The sequence below is a fragment of the Pezoporus wallicus genome, unplaced genomic scaffold (assembly GCF_028554395.1).
Source record: "Pezoporus wallicus isolate ANWC-B61680 ecotype Strahan unplaced genomic scaffold, APGP_CSIRO_Pwel_v1 contig_14862, whole genome shotgun sequence".
In the NCBI taxonomy this organism is placed as follows: Eukaryota; Metazoa; Chordata; class Aves; order Psittaciformes; family Psittacidae; genus Pezoporus; species Pezoporus wallicus.
Window position 1 is genome coordinate 62,673 of NW_026638252.1, and position 22,808 is coordinate 85,480.

Genomic DNA, 22,808 nt, shown 5'->3' on the forward strand with positions numbered 1-22,808 from the left:
AATGCTATTGCCCTTCCTTTGTTATCCCAGGAATTGGCTGGAGGGAGAGAAATTGTCTATATAAAATGAACAACAGCCTTTTTGCCTTAACTTTCCTTCTGCTTTTCAGCATTTAGCTGAGCCCAGTCACAATAAATCCTATGAAAATGCTGGCCCTTTCTTGACAAGATTCCCTCTTTTCTTTAAACCTGGCACACTTCCTTCATTAGCTACAAGGTTCTCAAGTGAAATCTTGCAGATTGCAAAGCATCAGTTATTCCAGCAGCAAAAAGTGAATGTTTGTATCGCACCAAATACAGGCTATTGCTTCTCCCTAGAGACTTCCACTGGCCTGTAGAACTTTGCTTCATGAACTCGCTTAGGGTGTTTGTTCTCTTTAAGTAATCCAAACCTGTTTCTTGTTTTCAGACCGCAGAATGGTTCTATGATCCTGTACAATAGGAAGAAGGTGAAATACAGGAAAGATGGGTATTGCTGGAAAAAAAGGAAAGATGGGAAAACCACCAGAGAGGATCACATGAAGCTGAAAGTCCAAGGAGTGGAGGTAGGAAACCAGATGGGGATGGTTTGGGTGGTGGCTGGGTTGGGCTGCCCAAAACACAACACGACGGGGCTATCCGCACGTTCAGTAATGTGCTGAATTCCAGCTTCCACACATGTCCCTTGTTACTGTTTTGATCAAAACCTGAATATGGCTTCACACTTGAGTGTGTTGCTGCTCTCTGGCTGTCATGAGGTTGTGCAGCTGCAGCATGGAAGACAGACACGGAGGTGTCTTCGCTCCGAGCATCTTCTGGCAGAACATGTGCTGGTTGTAGCAGGTACTTTGGGTGATCAGACATCTTGGAGGGTGTTTGTGTGTTGCTAAGCTGCTTTTATTATATCTTACTTTTTATACTGTGTAAACTATGTATGGATTTTCACAGTTTTTGGTAGCAATTGCCATGGTTTTCCTTATGGTTGTGAAGTGTTGGCATTACACTGTGCAGAAGTCGAATGGATGTTGAGTTCATACCAGAATCAGACTCTGGTTCAAGAATTGTTTGGAAGGAGGCTGTTGCTCTCCTCATGGTATTTATTCATTCAGAGGGATTCAGATGGGTGATGCACCTGACACTGTTTCTGGAATGAGCCTTTTTGTTCTAAAATGTCCTGTTTGACACAGTTGTTCTTCCTTAAACTCCTTCTGTGTGAGGAAAGAGCTGTTTGAGTTCTCTGATCACTTCTGGGGTTAAAGGTCTGCACCGATGCGGATAAAAGCACATTTACTTAACTTCTTCAATATTTTATTCAATGAGAACTACATTTTCTGATAGAAGCCCAACTGCAGAGCTTTGCCTCGCTTAGTTACTAAGGCAGTAGGGCTGCATTCCTGCATTTGATACTGAATCCGGGGTCAGAATGATAACAGGGTTTTAAGATGTGTAATGGTGGCTGTGTCATCAAGACATACTCTGGTTTCAGCAAGCTAATAGTGAAGCCATGAGGCTAGACACTTGTATAAGCTGTGTTGATAGCCGCAGCACCACCATGGACAGGAGGCAGCACGCAGGTACCTGGTCATAGCACAGAACATGGCGTAGAACAGTGGTGTTCATTCCCAGGCAAAGCTTAACCCGGATCTTGAGGTGCATCCAACAGCCTTCAGGCTGGACTTAGGGCTAAGCTGAGCTTTCCAGCCTCACCCCTGGCTTGTCTTGGCAGATGGTTTGCATTGCATTAACCCTTATGGCGATGGGTACCGTGCCGGGGTTCGACGCCTGCATGGCATCACCGGGAATGGGAAGCATCCAAGTGCCTGCAATCCACCTCAGGCTCCAACTTCCTCCTGGGCAATTTGTCATTCTTACGTTCTGTCTGCTTTAATGAGGTTTTGGGGTTTAAAATAGTATTAAATGGATTGCATTATATTACACCAGAGAGGCATAACTTTGTTCCATAATTTTTACATCCAATAACAATGTTTTATTATGACAAGCACAAAAAAAAAACCCAAACCCAGAAGAAGGCAGCAGAATAGGAATTGTGCATTGTTTGTTTCGGGTATGCAGAGCGTGATTTCATTAAGTCCTGTGAACTTTAATGATGCAGAATACCAAAGCCTGCACTGCAGGACTGACCTGGAGGGGGTTGTTTGTGACCACTGGCTACTGTACATGATAAAATAAAGACTTTCTGGCCTCTTCTGTCAAAGCTGAAGCCATCAGCCCCTAGATCTAGTGCCTGCCCATGCACGTGGCCATCACTTTGAGCTCAAATAGCCCTGCACTGAGCCCAGTAATTTCTATGTTATTGAAGTGTGTCTTGGGGAAGGTAACCAATCTGCAGTTGAATATATTGGGGCTGGAGAGCCTCTGCACAGCGCTCAGGGTTTCTTCCTCTGGCTGATCACATTTGCCACTTAAGAAAATAAGTGTCCAGGTACTTGCTCTGTGATGTACCGGTGTTTGGCCATTCATTCCTGCGTTTTTCTTCAGCTTAAGAGCCCTTTAGTCCCTGGTATTTTATCTGTGAGGAGGTACTTACACCCTCTCATCAAGTCCTCCCTCAGTCTTCCCTCTGAGAAGCCAAACAGAGCCTGCTCTGAGCCTCCCGGCTTTGGTGGATGTGGGATGCGGTCAGCTCTGGAGCTGACAGCCTTGCAGCACTAACCCAGCTCCTGAGCCAACAGTGAACAGCAAGAGCAGTTTTCACTGGAGGAACACAACTCCTATGTGGATCTGTGTGTTAAGTGCCACTAAGGGTTATCAAAATCCGGATGGATCATCTGCATGTTGAAAAGACATTTTTGGGTTTATTTTCCTTGGGTATTAGAGCATACAAAGGAACCAGTGATTCAAGTTGTCATACCTGAGGTGTGCAAAGGCAGCGGAAGAGAAACCTGCAGGGACAGGCAAGTAGAGATTTGGGTCTAAAATGTACCTCCTGCATAAATCTGGGTCTGAAGGCGTTGGGTCCATGCTCCTGTGCTGAGTGTGCCTGAAAGCGTGCCCTTGTTTCCCAAAGGCTGGAGGGAAAGCTGTGGAGCTCTTACTCAGGCAGAATTATGTATTTGTGACCTTCTACACGAGTTACTCGATCAGTACCGTGCTACTTCACAGATAGCCTCATGGGGTTATCTTTCTGATATCATCCTAATAGGAAGCGATGTTCTTTACTTGGACACACAGGCAACAGATCAGATTTAAAATAATAGAAAAAGGCTTTTTTCAGAGCTGGAGTGATAGTGTAGTTAGCCACATTAGGGTTTAACAGGGCATGAAATAACTGTCTGCCTTGTGGCACTGCCAGGTCATCTCCGCGGCTCCTGCAGCCAGAAGATAAATAGGTATCATCGTGGCACTGATGGAAAAATACTTGCAGAGCTGAGAGCCAAGAGCATCGACAGCATCCAAACAGCTTTGGAAGCTGCAGTTCACAGGCGAGGAGGAGAAACACATTGCTGGCCCATGGAGCTACTGAGCAGCCAGTTCTGAAGAGGGATTTGTGCTTGCAGGTTCAATAATCAAATACTTCCTGGGCATCATCAGTGTGGTATTCCTGCATCTTCCCAAGGTTTGGGTCAGGAGGAACATGCGTTTTGGAACAAAAAGTTTACACCAGATGCTTGGAGATATTGGTGTTTAGCAGTACTGTGTTGAAGAATTGAGTGAGCGTGGACAATGCAGCTAAGGCAAATTTAGGACATAAATAAGGAATAAACTAATTTGAGTAGGAGTACGGTCATTTAAGTGAGGCTTAAGAGGAATAAACTAATTAACAAAGCGGGCGTTAAATGATAACTGCCTAAAATCCTCAAGCTGTTGTCTTGGTTAGCATCACTGTGCATGAGGGGTTTGGATATTACTTGGTTAATCTGATGCACAATCCTGTTCAAAAATGCTGGATAAACCAGGAAGGAGAAGTTAATTTGGCCTGTCCCTTAATATACCTCTGTGCAATTCTTTGTGGAATGCATTCAGAATCTCCAGTCCGTGATCCTTTTAAAAATCCCAATTAATTAGGATCCCTGGTGATGTGTTCCTCATCAAGTCACATAATTAAAAATTTTAACTAATAAATAATAGTGACGGGGATGTTGGAATGGCTTTAACATCATTTGGGCTGATGCTGCCCCGGCTGCAGCCGGTTGGCTCAGCTGATCTTGTGGGTGAACCTTTCCAGGTGCCTCTGAATGGGTTCATAGTTAATGGCAGCTAAAAGTGAAGTGAGGTCTTACTTCTATAGTGAATTTCCCTCTTGTCCTCTGTGGTTGGGAAGGTCAGGGCTGATTCTGTTGCTCTTTATCCTAAATTGAGGATCTTGTCTCCACAACCCCAGTGCTGAAGAGCAGTTGGGGACAAGGGTTCTCCCAAACCTGGGCCCTCTCTCAACTTGAGCACCACTACCCGTGACGTGACTTAGCTGAAGGACTGCCAGGAGCCTGGTGCTCCAGAGAAATCCGTCAGCTTTAGCAGCAGCAGCGCAGGGATGCTCCCATTCCAGCACTGGGTGTGAATGGGACTGGCTCTGCCAGTGGAGCAGTGACCGGCCCCAGCGGCCCCAGCTCATCCATCAGCCTTGACTTAGTCTGACACCACTAATTTCAGATGGGAGAGATCAGGGGACAAGAGGAATGAGGCAGGGCTCTCATATTTGACGTGGCTTGTTCTCCCATATACAGATGTGTGTTACCTCAATGCAATATGACCATCTTTATGAATTCCTTAGGAAAAAAAAAAAAGGAAAACTTGATTTAAGTCTTATTACGAGAGAAACTTCCCTGTGGAGATGGAGATGCAGAGTATCAATTTTGTATGCAGGACTTGTATTTAATTAATATCCTAACAGTCCCTTAACACTATCACAGATTAGTCCACAAGGACAGGAAGGAAAATTTTAGATTATTCAATTACTGAGTAAACCCTGGGACATCCCCATCAGAGCTGGCAGGAGGGTTCTGCAGCGTTGGGGTCTGCAGACCCCATGGACCAACCTGGGCTGCACGGCTGTAACAGTGAATTCACCCTTAGAGCACATGAGGTGGGGAGACGCACGAGGAGCAGGGACTTTTCCTTTTAGTAGATGACCAAATGGGCTTTTCTGTGTTGTGAAAAATAACCCATCATGGAATATTGAGCTGCAAAATGTTTCTGTATCTCTCAATTCCCTGCTATTGTCGGGGAGGTTTACTTGTAAGTTATTAGTGGAAGGTGACAGCAGCTTCTAAGGTGGCACGCTCCAGCAGCACTGATCTGGAGAACTGTTCCTGGGATGCTCTGATCCAATTCCCTCTAATTTACACAGGCTTTGCTCGCCCTCAGAGGTGAGCTGTGTAGTTTGCAAACTAATTAGGACTGCAGCGTTCACTCGGGCTGCTGCTTAATGCATTCCAGAGAAATGGCTTTGGAGGAGAAATGAGAGTTTAATGTGGAAGGCTTCCTGCAAATATGACACACACGTGTGCATACATAAACGCAGCCCTGAAAGTGAAGGAGAAAAACTGCTCGAGGAGTGACAGGTTTTAGACAAATCTATTCTTTCTCATCATTGGTTAACAGTATTTTCCTTGCATCTCTCCTGCTATTTGACTCTTTGCCATTTCTAAGCAGCCTCTCCTTTAATCTCCCATAACTCATTAGAGGGCACAGAGTCCAACAGCATCTCCCCACCTTGCCCATGGCATGTCCCTCTCTACAGTGGGCTCACACAGAAGTGTGGAGGGTGCTGGCTCCTCATCAGCTGTGGCTGGATTTTATCCTGTTACCTATTTTAGGTGGTGTTTGCAGCACGCAGAGCATAGGGTTGTGACTGCATCTCAGTGATTCATATGTCTCTGGTAGTCCTCGGGAAATCAGAGGGATGGTTTACCGTTCCTGAAGGGGAATATGGATTATCATTAAATCTGGAATGGGTCTCCCGAGAGTCTCCTCTTGAAGGGAACATACATATCAATAATTCCTTTTCTATATCAGGATCCTAATGTATTCACTTGCAGTAACATAAATTCACAGCAAATGGTCGTGGGCTTTGGCATCTTTTCCTAACGTCCCACACATATTGAGGAAGTTTTATTCTTAGCAGACCTGTAACGTACCTAATCCTTTAATTGTCGTGGCTTCCTTTACAGTGTGCAACTTCAGCAGTAAAAGCTGTCTTTGTATCTGGGTGTCTCAGAATGAAGATTCAGCCGAGATCAGGGCCACTGCAATAAGATGCCAAATGGCTGCACCCTGTTGTAGCACATGATATTGCTTTATCTGGTAACAGGCTGGTGAAAATAGCAGAAAGGCTGAGAAATGGGAGCTAAACGATGGATACTGAGGATGTGATGTAGCATCAGGTGAGGAGCCTTCAAAGCCAGCCAGAAATGGCATGAGTGGGGGCTTCATTTGAGTGTACGCTGGGGTCAGGACACCTTTATGGGTGATGGGCAGGCGGCCCATGGGCAAGCTGTGCACAAGTGAAGGGCACCATCCCGTCAGCACAAGGCAGCATGTTTGCAGTAGTGGTTCAGGTAATGGCTTTGTAATTGGCTGCATCACCTATTTTTTTTTTACCCGTTTAATAAATAGCGTGAATAAAGCTGAGCCACATGTGGTAGGATTGTAATTCAAATCCCATTCAGTAAAGGCTGAGCATTTCTCATTTAGCATGTAAAGGCGGCTTCGACGTAAATTATTCCAAAAGGATCTCTGTGGACTAACGACATTAGCGTCTGGATGGATTGAAATTGTTGGAGTAATTGATGCTGCAACTGCACCACGGATAGGGGGGAAGAGAGGAGGAACTGGTGCCCTGCTCTAGTGGAAGGTGTCCCAGCCCGTGGGAGGGAGTTGGAGCTGGATGAGCTTTAAGGTCCCTGCCAACCCAAACCAACCTGGGGTTCTGTGATGATGGGACTTTGCACACTTGGATGAGGAGGAATCAGGAGGCTGAAGGGGTCTAAAGAAATAGGGTGAAAAGCATCAGCCCCTGCATTAGGCTCCATGCCTTGGGATGAAGGTTATTCCAGTTTCTCCATCTTCTTGATTTGTCTTCCAAGTAATGGTAGACATCATGGTTCTGTCTATACCACCTCCCAGCCCAACCCAACCCAGATGTAACATATATAGACTTGTTTTATTTAGTAAGGATGGGTAAATAACCTACATTAGAACAAGTGTGCAGACACGGAAGCAGCTCACAGACATGCCTGTCCCCCCTCTGAAACACGAGGTTTGTGTCACTGCAAAGGCTGCTCGGCACAAATACGCATTGACATTTATATTGACTATTTCAGTTTAGAGAAATCCAAAATGAAATGTATTTTCTGCCAGCTCTGTGGGAAAATCCATTTACAAAAACAAAATCCAGTCGGAGATCTACAGATTGGTGGCCAGAAATGGAATATTTTGAGCATAAAATGGATGGAGATTGGATTGCTGGAGCTGGGGTCTTGGTTGAACATGCTGGAGTGGAGGTGGGAGTGGAGGTTTATCCCCCAAACTCGATCCCAGTGTTTGCAATTTAGATGAGAGAGTTTCCAGCAAAGCAGAATAAGCATGGATACTTTTTGGACAGAGGCAATGGGCTGCATCTACTCTTCTGACTATGTTCTTGCCCTTGTGCACACGCAGAGAAGGGCTGCCTCCAGGACTGAAGCCTTTAACCACAGGTTGCTCATCATAGGGCTCCCGGGGCGTTTCCAGTGGGATGCAGCACGGTGAGGTAAAACTGTTGCCTTTCCTCACAAGATGAAGAGGTTTCCTCTTCCTGTGGGGATCGCTGCAATTGCACGGAGGATCCAGATGCTGAAGCAGCATGTGCCTTGTAATCTTGTAATTGCATTGTGGGCTGTGACGGAGATAAGGGCTTCAACTGGAAGCGAGGAGCCTCCGTGCCTGCGTCCTGTGCCCAGGTTTTAATGTGTTTGTATTTCTTTCTTTCTTTCCCGGGGTGTTGGAAGGGAAAGCAGATCTCGTTTGCTGGATTGCTGCTACGTTTGTGTGCAGCAGAGATGCAGTAAACACGTTAATTCCCTGACTTCCTGTTGGAAGGGTGGGTATTGCTCACTGAGGTGTACGGGGAAGGCTGTAGGAGCAGTCGTGACAAGGGTTTGAAGGCAGTGGAGTTCCTAATCAAAACCTGGTGTTGTCCCCAAAGGCAGCGCAGACACAAGAGCTGGGAAAACAGGATTTCAGGCTCCGTCGTGCACATGTGTGCATTTTAATGGCCACTTTGTAGGATATTATTTACTCTTTTTATAGGCAAGAGATGGGAATCAATCAACCCCAGTGTTTGTACAGCTCTTTGGAAATAAAAAGCATTAATGGCAGTGCCACCCTCTTGTCAGGAGTGGAAGGGAAGCACAATAGGATGGAGCTGATGGGCATGAGATTGTGCTGCTGGATATACTGCTGGATATGCTGGATATACTGGATATCCTGCCACTGGATATACTGGGTTTGGAAGCGTGGTGCAGCTTGAACAAACCAGTGCTCTGTTGGAATGAAGTAACTGATGTTAGTGGCTTGGGTGAACTCGGTCTTTGGCATTTTCCAGGGTGCACGCAGCACCCTGCGCAGTAACCTCATAGCCAAAGCTGGGATAAGTCAGTTTTCCAGACCTCAGGAATGAGTCTGAAACAGGCGCTGTTCTCTGAACCGTGCCCTGCCTGCTGTAGGTCAAATGAACAGTGTGAGGAGTGAGGGCTGTCTTGTATCAGTGCTACAAGAAAGCACAAGTGACCCTGCTGGCAATTAAAATAGTGGAGCAAGTGTAAATCGCTGTGTTTCAGAGGGGAAAAGCCCATCCCTGTATTCTCTGCTTGTCTCGGAGATGTCACGGCTGTTGGGTTACGTTTGGCAGTCGCCTGCCTCATCTTCACAGAATCTCTTTTCATTATAATTGTATGCTAATGCATTCCTCCATTCGGTGTTCCCATATTCCTGCTGCCATCGCGTGGCTGCTGGGGTTTAACAGCACTGGAGCGTGCGGTGCTGTCGGATGCTGGGCCATGGCGATGCTCTCAGCCATCCCTTCCCATCGGAGCATCCCTCCGTCTTTGGGGTGGCTGGTCCCCTCTGCTTTTCCAGCCCTGCTGCCGAGCTCTCTTGGGTGCAGCAGTTCCAGATGCAGCTCCTCAGCACCAGGGAAGACTCGATGTTCATCTGGAAATGCAAAGCTTTGCAAACCTGCACGTGGTTTAGTGTTTTGGTGAGCTCTTACAGTAAGGTCCAGTAACCCAGAACGTGTGTAATGGGGCTGGGTTTCACCAGGTTACACATTCAGACCTCCAAGTTAATAAATCATGATTTGGATCTCCAAATGGCAAGTCTGAGTGCTGGCACTGGCACATCCCAGTGAGTCGTGGCTGCCCTGGCAGCACTGCATTGCACAGTGCTTTTGGTAGAAGCTTGGTGAGAAGGGATGTGGTGGATAAAAACCAGTTTTGAGCATTGGCAGTGGCTGTGTTAACTTGAAATAGCTGAGGAGCATAGTCTGAAAATGGTCCATTTCTTTTCCCTTATACTTTCATATTAAGAGGCATGTTTAGACCTCAGTGTCTTTCTAATCTCCCCTTGTTGGGATAATGAAAAACTCAAAAGCAGGATCAATTTTTGTGTGTTACATCAGGAACTTCCCTGTGAACCTGCTCAGGTTCTTGCCCCTGGCTCCAAGCCTTGTGGTCCCAACCACAATCCTGCCCCATCTCCATCCTTAGGGAGATAATGCCCAAACCCCAGAGGCCCTTCAGTGCCCAGCTCATTGCACTGTGAGCTGGCACCTCCTGAGCTACAGCAGTTGTATAAAGTGTATGAAAGGGGTTTGATTACAAATCCAAACCCTGAAGGTTTATTAATGGCTGGAGGGCACTGGAATTCAATATCTATGTGTTGTCTTGTCAATTCACAGCATTTATAAATCCAGCTGCGGTTGAGATGATTCTATATATAGCAACTTTATTTGAATAGTCTGCATAGCTTTCCAAGTAAATATTAATTCCATTATGCTATAAACTGTTATTTATCATGGCACAAAGCCATAAACTTACTTTACTTAGAATATAGACGGTAAATCGCATATCCTGGATGAGATACAGCATGCGTTGAATTCCAACAGCAGTTCCCAACATATTTGACACCTTTTCAGTGTTAAACACGCTTGAACATGAGTTGCAGCTGAAGGTCCTGTGAAACACCCTCCATAGCTGTGACCCGCAGGGCAGTAAAGCATCACGATGCCAGGGCCAGTGAGCAGAGTGCCACGGAGCAGCAACTCAGATGCTGCTCTGTGCATGTTGTATGTTTGACTTCCCCAATTACCTAAATTACTCATTAAAAGCGCCTCATAATTGCCTGACTCCAAGGCATTGCCAGAAGTCAGGGCTTTAATTATGCTGTTATTCGGTTTAATCTGTAGTGTGTTCAGTCTGGTTTCAAAAGAAAGGTTGTTTCTTTTGAACACCAGTTGTTGTTCAGGTGTGCCTGCCAGAGGTATGGGATGTGGTGGAAGCCGACAGGACTTCACCTTCATCATAAAGCACACGTGGGGTTAAAGCGGCTGCATCGGCAGGGCCGGTTTGATGCGTGGATCGATTGTTTCTCATGCATCAGCAGCGGTGCAGAGCAGAGCTTCCAGCTCTGCAAGCTCCTGGGCAGAGGACGTATCAATAGAGCTGCTGCTGTGGCAGTCGGGGGATGTTGCACAGTATTGCAGATTTCAGTCGGGCTTATGAGCGCTGTCACTGATTGCAGCCCTCGGTGCGGACTGACCTTCAGCAGAGATTAGATCTTCCATTTTATAGCAGAAAACAATATCAGGGAAACATTAATGTTCATCAGCAGTTGGATGTGCTTGTGCTAGCAGAACAGTGAAGGCTATCTGCCAAAAATTATTGACTTGCTGTTGACTTTTACCCACAAAAATAACTCTTTCTATGTATCTATATATATATATAGCCTATGCGAGCTGTGCGGTGAGCAGTGTTGGAGGAAAACCCCAACAGAGTGTTAAATAAAGTAATTAGGGTTTAATAATTATAGGGTTTGTTTCTTTTCCTTTAACAACTAATAAATATCAGCCAGTTGTTGCCCTAAGCAGAAGGCGATCATAAAGTTCATGATATCATTTTCATAAATGCGTATTTGTGTGAAAACTGGGGAGAGAAAAAGGCTCGAATCATAAATATCCATAAGATCAACTGGATTGCCTTCAATACCAGACAGATTGAATCTGTGAGGTTGTCATTGGAGGACTGTTCGGGTATCAAAGGATCTGCTCAGTGTGCAACCACCCAGAATTTGAATTGTAAAAACACCTTTGAAATTGCTCAGCTCTTGATTAAACCAACAAAACCTGAAGTGGATTGGGGATAATTCATGATTTTAATGTTAGATTATCAAAATCAAAGCCAAATGCATAATGATTGTTCAAAGTCCATTTTAGGAGGAATTGCCCCAAGCAGGAGATTGTTGTGATAGCTGTAACGTTTCTTGATATCCTGTATCCAGGAGGGTACACAAATTAAAATACAGATTGCAAGGTCAAGAGGAACGACTGTGATCATCTGATCTGCGCAGCACATGTTGGAAAATTCCACCTCCTGATGCCTGAATTCAGTCCTGATGTCTCTTTGAGCCTTAATCTTTCACATAGACATTGGTCATGATTTAAAGATAGGAGTAGATGGAGAATCTGCTGCATGCTGAGGAATGATGCTTCGAGGGGCTGTTGCTTGTACTATCCAAATGCTTCCGTTATCGCTAGGCTGGCTCCATCCCATCTCAGTAACCCAGCTGCTGGCAAGGATACCAAGCTGGAGGCAGTGTACCAGATAAAGCTTGATAACAGGAGGTTGTGGAAATATCCTAATGGGAAATCTGGAAGGGGTGACAAATGTGTGCTTGGGGTAGAATCGGTGGGGCTGAAGAAGCCGAAGGTCAGGCTGGTGGCTCTGCATGGAAAGAGGCAGAATGATTATGAAGCTGTCAGTATACTCGGATAGAAGGGGCTGGGGCAGGGCATACATCCCATCCTATCCCATCACTGAGCCATTTCCCAGCCCAGATGACCGGGAGCCACTCGATGGCTGCGCTTCCACAGAGTTTGTTGGTACAGACAAGCTGAGATGCCCTGAACACTGGGACAACACAAGAGGGAAAACTGCGGTGTCAAAGGCCGCTGACATTGGCTTTGGCAGGAACGCACATCCTGCTCGGTGCAGCCAGGGACCTCGGTGCCGGCCAGGAGATGAGTGGAGGCCGTGCCCTCAGCCGTGCTCTGGGCGAGAGGCACAAAACTGACCCGGGAGGAGCGGCTGACACAGAACCTGAATGTTAATTGTGTACTGAAATGCTCCCGGTGCCGGGCGGGTCGGTTCTCTCCCTCCTGTGCCACGTTACTACTTATGTATTATTTCTGATCTGAGCCCGCCTGTCCCTTCGCGTGCGTGAGTCGATTTAAAACATCATTTCTGTTGCTCTTTCCTGCAGACCACTGACATTCCCCTGTTCCTTCCACCAGCACGGCCTTCCTACCTTGTCCTTCCAGCAGCTCCCCTTGAACCACTGCTGCCTGGTCCTTGCCTGCCATCCTGATTCTGCTGCCTTTTCTTTGGTGATACCTCACCTCTTCTTGCTTCTCTTTCAGGGCCCTCTTCACCTTTACTGTTTGTAGAGTTTTCCCCTGCTAGTGTGGTCTTGTCCTGATTTCCTGCTTGGTTGTATAATTCCCTTTACCCCTTGCGATTCTATCCCCTTGTCCATCATCTGTTGCCTCTCAAACCCTGTCCATCTGAGACTGGATCCAAATATCTTTTCTTCCTCTGCCCTTGTTTGCCTTCCCTGTACTACACTGCCTGTTCTGTGGGGCACGCAATGTGCCTTCATCCTTTTCAGGGTACTGCGTGCATCTGCAGGGCTGTATAAATGATTAACCACGCTGATGATGAAATGTAGGGCATGGTGTGTTTTTGGATAGGAGCTACATTGCCAGCGAGGATGCATTTTGCTTTGAGAGATGTAAATGCCTTTCACCAAGCAAAAGAAGCGCCTAGGACCTTCACAAAAGTCCTATTTTTATTGCACAAGGCTCAGGGTAACAAGCAAGGCCTTGAAATAGCTCATCTGTATGGGTGAGGGGGTTTTATTATTGCACATAAACAGAAGTAGCTCTGGCTCTGGATTTTGTGATTTTCCTTCCCAAAACCCTGGAGGAATGTGTTCAAAAAGCACACTCTCAGGAGAGTACAGACCTCTTCCCATCCTCACTTCCTTGGGGTCACCATTTGAACTGTTAATCGCATAACCCTCGTGTTTGTGATGGAGGGATTCCAGTAGCAGTTTGCTCTTTCACTAAACACAGCAAGCCTCAAGGTGTGCAAGTTTTCCATGCTGGATGAGAGCGAGCAGGGCAGGGCTTGGCCGGGATGCAGCCACTGAGCTCAGCTGTTGGCAATTCCCTGTGTAGCCTGGAATATACAGGGAGCATCCCTCTGACAGCCTGGTGGGGAGCTGCAGGTTGAGGGGTAAGCCAAACATGGGACAGTGAAAAGAGTCAGCGCTTCCCCTGCCAGTGTGGTGCCTCCATCAGGATCTGCCCCATGGATCATACCTGGAAGATGTGGGAGATGAGAGCGGGCTGCCTGGCTGCTTCCTTGCGCCTTCCCCATGTATTCAATCAGCAGTTACAGCCTGTCAGTTAGGCTAAGCAGGGAACAACGTGTTTCTGTCATTTCAGCAGCTTCACTTGCAATGGGCTCCCGTGGGTCGGGCTGGAAGCGTGGTTTGGTTTCCTTCCCATAGCTTCCGTCTGCTGGTTGGAGATGAGGGGGTCGGGTGCAGTGGGCAGAAATAGCACACCCCGAGGGTGGGCAGGAGCCACCCCCTGCTCTGGGAGCTGGGGAAGTTCCTGGGCAATGCCTAAAGGAAGTTCCAAGTGTCGCTCGCTGCCCTCGGGTGGGCTGAGGGAGAGAATCGAAGGGGAGAAGTGAGAAAACCCGTGGGTTTTTGGAATATCAAGCTAAAGCTGTGCACAAGCAAAGCAAAACAAGGAGTTCCTTCAATTCCCATGGGCAGGCAGGTGCTCAGGCACCCCCAGGACATCGCAGGTAGCGGCGACTTACGCCATCAAGACAAACGCCATCACTCGGAACATCCCACCCTTCCTCCTTCTTTCCCCAGCTTTACATGCTGAGCATGATGTCCCACGGTATGGAATATCCTTTGGGTCAGTTGGGATCAGCTGAGCCTGGCATCATTAAACTGTGCTGTGAAACATGGAGGAGTCCAAGTGAGGAGTCAGACCTCCCCCTCCTCCATACTCTGGTGCCCTGATAAAGTGTTTTCTAGCCGGGATCTTGGAGGAACATCCTTGTTTTATGAATGACTTGAGGGAAAGGAGCAATCCCCACCAGGAAAGCATCGGGGAGGATGGATTTTATTATATTTTGCCGGTAAACAAAACCTGGAACATTTAATCCTTGCGCAGGTCCTGTGGGATCCCTGTGACTAATGTGAAATGACAGTTGTCACAATATCCTGTATAAATACCCGCCTATTTGCAGGTGTCTGTTCTATTTTTAATGTGGTCCCATCTTTCTTGCTGTGAGGGAGAAAGGGATGATCGATGGACTCAGCACCTATGTCTATCATTTATATTCTTTTGTCGTTTATAGGATTTCATGGATTTTGATGCCCTTGCTTGCTTGCCGCAGCAATTGTTATTACACAGTTTAGTGCGGATCGAGGGGGTGATGCTGAGCTGCTCCCATGGGTTATTGGGGGCTAGCACACAGGTCAGGCAAAGGATGACACATTGAGTTTAATGGGAGTGAAGCACGAAGTGGGGAAACACAGATATCTAACAGTGTGAGGATTTACATGCATGTGGTATGAGGACCGTGTTTGGATCAACCTACAGGCTGTTTCTTTAGCTATAGTTTTACATGTTTGATCCGATATTAAGCAAACTTTTGTGCGTGGCTGGTACTTTTCCTCATGGATAACATGAGCCCTTAATGTTTTAATTTACATATATGCATATCTGTTTATACCCATATAGATATATTTACGTTGCTATAATTTACTTGCACACGTCCAGTGAATTATTCATGAGGGACATTTTGGATTTGAATTCATCAGCATCTTGCTGAACGCAGGCTGTAAATGTATTTCTGACCTGAAAAGTAGGGAAGTTCACCATTATATTGGACCTGAACACTTTCTCCTATCTCTAGCAAGGGCTTCATTGGAGCCAGCACCCATTGAGCCTCCATCCACTCACTGCTGGGATCCCTGATGTCAGGAACCCAAGTGGGAAGAGCCCATCGCCAGCGCTCATGGCTCTAACGCCTGTTTAACCTCAGTATTGACCTCCAGTGGCACACGCCAGCGGCTGGATTTACATCCCGCATGGGTTTAAGCAGCCTCAGCGTTGACTATTGAATAAAGCATTTTTGTAGCCTGCTCAAAAGCTTGGAGCTGTGTTTACATTTTAATGGGCACTGCTGCAGAATGGAACATATTTTTATTGCTTACATTTATCAGTGAGAGCAAAAAGCAAGTGCCTGGTTGCAGCTTTGCAGAGAATACTCTCTTCCAAGTAATCAGTGCATGAGGCTATTTAGGGGGAAGCACCGTAGGATCTTTAACTTGTCGGATAACCAGGCTGGGCCCGTGTTTGATTGCCAATATATATTACCAGAAAGAAATGATATTAAAGAATGAAGTTTTAAGCAGTGTCTGTGTGGAATGAAGCGACCAGGAAGTGGAAAGCTGTATCTCTGAAGGGAAACCTCTAATACCTTTATTTAAAACAGCAAAACGAAGCCATGTGCACCAGGTTTTGAAATGGCTTGTTCGCAATAGGTTGCAATTGAAGGATGGTTTGTCTTCATAACAGCACTTGAGGCGTTTTGTCTGGTACTGAGGGAAGTCTGGAAGGGAAGGCAGAGGTATCCCAGTTTTCTGGTGGAACTCCTCCCACTTCAGTGAGAGAATCCCTGTGGATGAAGGAGCAGTTCTCAGTCTGGGTGGTGCCCCATAGGGCTGGTACGAGCAGGCAGGTCTGCCTGTGCCCCACCAGGGAGATGCTGCTCTACGGTGATGGTCCTGCCATGCACCATCAGACCACCCCCATTCCCTGGGGAAGTCTCCATCCTCTCCTGGCCTTCCCAGGAGGCAGCTTATTAAACCCACAGATGCCATGTAAAAACACGCTTGCCAGATGCTTGTGGAAGAGGATGTGTCGCTGGCAGCAGGAGCAGAACAGGCCAAGGGTGAGCGATGCTGTGACAAACAGCTTTGTCTGTGAGGCCCAGCATGGAAACCTTTCAGCAGTGATTGGTTGGGAAGCGTGGTGCTGATGGATGGGCAGCATCCCATGAGCCACATATTGCCTTAGGAAGTTAATCAGGTGCTTCAGAAAGCTAAACCAAAGTTTTGGGATTGAATATTGAATTGTTATTCAGGCCCTGTTTTCCATTGGAAAAAAATGAATCTAATGCTCTCAAATCAATTTCTTTGGAAGCAAATTGACTTTGTGTTTTTGCTTAGCATGACAGTTTGCAAACAGCAAACACCTATTGGCACATTTACCAAAGGAATGGATTAAACGGTGGTTGAAATAGAAGCTAGTCCTCAGTACACTGTGATCTCGGGCTGTTTTGGTAGCTGGCGTTGGGCAGCTTTCAGCTTGTGCTCCTGTGAAGCATCCAGCTATTTTGAGCCAGTCTGTGACACGTAGCGCTGCACTGTGTCCTGAGTTAAATGTGTGTTCTTCACCCTGGGTAATGCATAGATTGGCATCAGGAATTAGTGCCTGTTTTAATGAGAAAAAGGAAGAATTTAGGGTCAAGAAGTTATCCAGATTCTTCTGGCATATGAAGCACATACGGCAGTTCATTGAGCAGGTGATGTCCAACTCCCAGACCAGAAAGCGATGGCATAGGAGGAACTGGAAGACCCAATTCCCGACAGTCCTTGTGCTCACACATCCCCATTTGTTCTGCCTCTGCAGCAGTGCCTGGGCACAGAGGGCCCTGTGTGCTCCTCAGAGAGGCCTGTGATACGTTGCCTTTCCATAGGTTTTCCCACCAGTTGCCTGTGGGGATGATTTTGCTATTTTCAAATGCAGATAAAGGGCCAGATCCCCCAGCAGAATTCCACTCTCTTTGTTCAAAAGCCTTGTCTGGCTGTACCGGAGGGAAGGGAAAGACAAAACAGCTCCCTCGGTGCTTGGATCCAAGCCTGAGTGTTTTCCCTGCCACAGTTCCAGCATCCCGGGTGGACCCAGGTCTCCTTGGACCCAAGTGACCTTGGCAATGCTTTCAGTTTGCCCTGGTTCCTCTCTCACATCGTTGTAACTGGAAAGATGTGGGATTAGAGACTGGTAGGGAAATAAAAATATAACTTAATGGGGCTTTAAAGTAGCAGTAGCTTTGACCTTCAAGGTGAACTCAGCCAAATGACCTTGCAATAAGCTGTTCTCTTCCTGCAGGCACAGTGACATTTTCGAGGCTGTAAAGCATTAAAGAGGGGGAGCTTTCCTGGTTTTTACTGTTATAAAAGCCAAGGGCATGACTTTAAGCAGGTTTCCATGTCCTGCTGGCCATAGGCAGCTCTTGCTGCCCTCATCTGCTCTGTTTGGCCAAGGACTTCCTTGCTCCAGGGGTCCCTGTCCCTTCCTCGAGCATCCTTTGCGGGTGCTTGGTTGGCATTCAGTGGCTCCTCCGTGAGTGCTCCATCACAGCTGTCTCCATCCAGGAATCCTGCCCTCTCGAAGGGGTCCAGAAGGGGCAAGCGTGGTGCCTCACACAGCAAAATGAAGTTAAAACACAGCAATCATAACAGAAATGCTTGTTATAAGTGGAGTGCTGTACAGAACAGGAGGGGTATCATCTGCATTTCTGAGCTCTTTTCATGTGCTCCTTCTGTTTCGCAGCCTTTCAAGTGGTATTTTCCCACCTTGGTAAGGGTAATCCATCACGTTCCAGTGTGCCACACTGTTAAGGCTACGAGGCAGCCCTTTGAGCCTGGCGATGCTGGCCGTGCTGCCCAAAACACACATCCCATGGCAAGAATCCTGTGGATCTTCTTCTCCCGACCTGTTTCACTGCTAAAACAGCGTCCTGTGGATAGCAAATGAAAAGGGTACAACCTGATTTCTTCAAAGATCAGCTGGTCTAGCCCAGAGGCGTAATAAAATCCCAAAACTTTGCTTTTAGGAATCGTCTTTTATAAGTAATATTTTTCAGAGCTAAGTGGTAGGTACACAGTTGAGAAATAAAATACCAAGGCTCAGTGCCTTGGAGCTGTGTAGGCTTTTATGTTGTGGTGATGGCTTGGTTTCATTAGGAGAGTTACATGATGTAAAGATGTTTTTCTGTGGAGGGTGCTTCAGCACTGGTTTAGTTCAGCCTAGCTGCTGCTCTGCTCATGGCTAGAACTGGTGTGTGGGTCTGCAGTGGTGCACTGCCGGTTTCATGCACATAAAGGGTTGTGTGTTGCCAAATCAGACTCTCACCGTCTGCCTATGGGTCTTGTGCCACCCACAGCTGCGGTCGTGGGGAGGTTGTAGAGCCACGTGTGTCAGGCAGCAAATCCAGACTGCCACGTGAACCCATTAGGATGCTGTGCTCCTGCCTGTTAATGGTACCGCAGAATAGCGATAATTACATGAAGCACCATTTAACATCATTGCTGGTATGCTCTGCGTTTATTTATACACATCCTCATTCACAGTCAGCAATACCCAGGCTCTAAAAGGCTCTGGATAAGTAGAATATCCCGTGGCTATCACTCTGTTACTAGGCTGCAGGTATTGTCATTCAGCTTGTGTACCATAGGCCATTTTCTGAGTTATCCAAGGGGACCCTCCATTTCTTCTCATCTCTTGGTTCACCCTTACGATATTGCAGGAGCAGTTCCCAAAGACAGCGCCTGCTGCTGCTCTTTCCTCCCCAGGAATCCATTAAAAGTTCATTAAACTTTTTGTAGGCATAAATTCAAAGTGCTGGAAATTGCTGGAGTTTAGGAAATGTGGGGAGAATATGAAAAGCCTTTCTGTTTCAGAGAGTATGTAGTACTTCTTGGAGCTTTTTTAACAGTTATGGGTAAAGCTGCAGCGTTGAGGGCTAAAATACAACTGTTACATGTTATTTTGGCTTGACATTTATGGCAAATCTAACATTGTGCTGTTACAGCCAAATTATAAGGCTTAGACCAAGGCAAAAGGCGTGCTGGAGCGTGTGAAGGACAGGAGCCTTTGTACAGGGAGCAAAGCGAGTGCCCTGGCTTTGTACAGCCCTGGCTGTAGAGCAGAAAAGCAAAGAGCAGGGCAAGGAAACTGTCAGGAAAGCATCAGGTCTGGAGCTGATAAATCAGTGCACACGTGGAGGGTCAGCACGTGGCCAGGGAGCCTTCAGCGTGTTCCTCTCAGGGATGCTTTGTGGCTCCTGTGGGATGGCAGCATTGCTGCCTGTTCACATCCTTGAGCATAGAGGAGCAGGGCATGGACTTGGATCAGTCCATCGTAGAACCCAGCCTTTCTGTGCTCTGTAGCTCTTATTCCCCTGTTGCTGCCAGTGTCAGTACCTCGTGCAGTTATTGAGCAGATGGTGCTTGCTCCTGTTGTTCTTGGATAAAACCCCTGGGTATCCCAAACAATTTGAGACTTTATAAAGTCCTGAAGATCCATATGTAGAACTTACCCTGTCTTTAAAATGAACTTCAGAGTCTACTTGTTGATAGCTACTTACTAAGGGGGAGGATAAAACACACATCCCCATCAGTCCTGCGGTTAAAACTCTTAATGTGTTAAATGAGACAGGACCCTGGCAGTGGGTTTGGCTGTTCTCTGGGAAGTTGTGGAAGCAGAGATTAAAAATGGACTTAACTGTGTTTTACAGGGAGTCAGGACATGTCACGCTGCTCGTAATTAGCAATAAACTTATCTCTGCCTGACTACTTCTGATGATGTTTTTATTGCTAAAACCACACTTACGCCGGTGGTTCCTCAGAGGCAATAGAGGGCTCACTGTAACAGGAATGTCTCTTGTTTTGGCAGTGGGATCTTCCAGGTTTCCTTTTGGTCTGTCAGTCTTTAGCAGTTTAAGTTCATCTTTTTGATTGCTCACACCTAAAGCTGGTAAAAACCAATTGCACTTTGTTTCCTCCAGTAAAGAGAACGGGCTTGTAAGGCTCCGGCAGAATGCATCTGCCTCTTCTCATTTTTACCTTAAACCAGACTGATGTGCTGTGCTCGTGGCTCTTTTTATATAACGTTTGCAAAGAAACACCCTCAAAATGAAGCAGAGAAGAAGCAGGAAAGTGAACAAATGGAGATGTTACTCCATGGGCTCCTGTCTCCGAGCTGTCTGCCATGCTGCTGATGTACCCAGCCTTAGCACTGGGGCCAAGCCTGAAAGTGCAAACTTTTTGCTGTACCTGCAGGAGAGCTTAAGCCATAAAATAGCACTTTATTATCTGCATAACACTGGACCCTTGCAGTAATGCCAATGTCAGAAAGATTGTTAATAAATAATGAAGAGCAGAATGAGCCAATGGTTGACCTTTTGTAGAGCACCATCTGTCACTGGAGCGTCACTTGATCTTTACTTCCAGTGTTGATTTCTTTTCCCATCCCCTTTGGGGTATTGTAGGTTCACTTTTATTAATAGCTTTTGTCTGACTTGTAAAAACTCCTGTAAAATTGAGAGGTTCCCAACTTCTGTGTCAGACAAATATTTGGGGAGCAAAATCACGGATGTTTGTGGAGCTGCCAGTGCCTGTCAGCCCCCCTCCTCGCACCAAATACGTGTGGCAGAGGAAAGCTGCTGGAAAACCTTCCCAGATCCCATTAGGGAGAGTGTCCAAGAGCATCCTTGGGACACAAGATCATGACCGGGATTTGCAGCTGCTGCATTTGCCACTTTCTACATTGTCTGGCAATGGGAAGGTAACAACGAAGGCAAAATCCAGGGCAGGAGTTTGCCAAGTACTTAAGTTAGGGCTTGCTCGTGTCCTCTTAAGAGATTGATCCAGCACATGTCAAGATGTGCTCACCTGGGGGGGAGCAAATGAATCGCAGCGAGCATAAGCTCCTGGCCCACTGCGGGGCGAGCATCCTGTGTCTTGTCACCTCATTTGGGAGGAAATTACAGGGAGATAAACGCTCCAGGTTTTCCAAGTGTTCATAACTAAGTACTTGTGCGAGCTCATCCCCTCGGGTTGGGGCGTAAGTGGCCCCTTTGGCAGTACGGTTCCAGTTTGCTCCCTCCCCGCTCTCGTTAGGAAGAGTGCCATCAATTGAAGGAAATCATAATTAAGTATGATCTATATGAAATTTCCTTCTTACTTCTCTGTAATTGCAAAGCCCTGAATCATAAAAACCAGATGCAGGGAAAATCTATTAAGTGATTTCTCCTGCCTTTTGAGCCAAAGGTGGATTATGCCCTGCAGTATATTTTCTAACGTTGTGCAGAACCTGAAATGTTCCAAATGATGAAACTTCCGTCACTGGGCCAGGAGGTGATTCTAAAACATAATAAATCATGCTGCCACCACGGTTTCCTTGGTGTTCTGCCTGAGTTGAGGAAGAATTTCCTTGTTTCTACCTGCTGTAAATCTCCTACCATCCACAAAAACACTTGTCTTGATGCCTGGTGGTTTCTTGTCTGTGGCTTTCCAGCTCTATCCTCTTCCTGTGGTCCTAGCAGGGTGGTGGGCCGGGGACAAGCTCCTTGGGGAGGCTGGCTTCTTTATTTCGCTCTTCTTCAACGCTGGTTATTTTGAAGGTAACTCAGATTAACTCATTTTAGCCTCTGCATCCTGACTCAGTTGGAAGGAGGAATGTCTCTGGTATGATTCCCTACATTTTGGCTTGAAATGGAAGGATTTCCTAGTTAAATGCCTTGCTGGATCCTGTTTCAGAAGTGTCTCTTGCTTTGACTTGGCTACAGTTTGGGTGCAGATCGTTTCCTTTCCCATACATTAGCACAGGCTGATGGTTGTATTTGTAGCAGTGGAGATGCTGCAGAGTTGGGTCTGACTGCAGGGATGGCAGGAGTCCTCCCTCAATGACGTTGCTTTGGTATCATTCACCTTTTGGGCAGGCGTTTGCTAATTTAAATATAGAAGTGCTTGAACTGGCTGGAGATGCAGCAGGACCACTGGTGAGCCAGGGGGCTCTGACCTCTGTGGATAAGGTTCCCTTGCCTGGCTGTGTGCATGCAGCATCCCAGGCTGTGCCGAGGTTGGTATTTCCAGCATGGACCCAGCCATGCATCAGTAGCTCTGTAAGAAGCACCTTTGTCTGCATTTCCCTCTGTCCCTGTCCTCTCCTCTCTCCTGAAGAGTGCTGACGGGAGCTCTCTGCCTTCCTTGTCATGTTTGGGATCGTCAGGGAACCCTGCAGAGAGGTGACCTCCATCAGGAGTGTGCGGCCGGCACTGGATGCAGCCCAAGTCAGAGCCCTCCTCTGATGGACAAGGTGACATTGGGCTTCACAGCAGCTTTAATGCAGCTCCCTCTTCTCAGAGAGCAGTGATTTCTTTGGAGCGAAAGGGCTGGGAGCCCCAGGCCCACTCCTGTGCAGCACTTCATGCTCTGCTCACATCAGTGTTCTGTGTCTCATTTTCTTGGTGGTGTTTTATCTTAACTGTAGCGGGAAAAGCCAGAATATTTTAGAACGTTCCTACCTTGTCTCTGATGGCCACTGGTCCTTTTAATTGAGTATCTGGACTTCTGCTCAGGGAACTGCTTCTCATCAGGATGAGACATCCCCCATATCCTCCTGCTGGGCTGCGGAAGCAACTTTATTTGATTCAAAGTACGTGGAAAGATAAA

At 46.9% G+C, this 22,808-nt stretch overlaps 1 protein-coding gene across 8 annotated transcripts in view; it reads left to right on the forward strand.

Annotated features, from left to right (window-relative positions):
- The window catches only part of CAMTA1 (calmodulin binding transcription activator 1), a 223,855-nt gene that overhangs the window by 62,666 nt on the left and 138,381 nt on the right, over window positions 1–22,808 (forward strand). For all 8 annotated transcript variants that reach the window (XM_057410214.1, XM_057410219.1, XM_057410218.1 and 5 more), the window contains exon 4: window positions 409–544. In XM_057410214.1, the coding sequence (XP_057266197.1) occupies window positions 409–544 (136 nt within the window). The remainder of the gene's footprint in view (window positions 1–408; window positions 545–22,808) is intronic.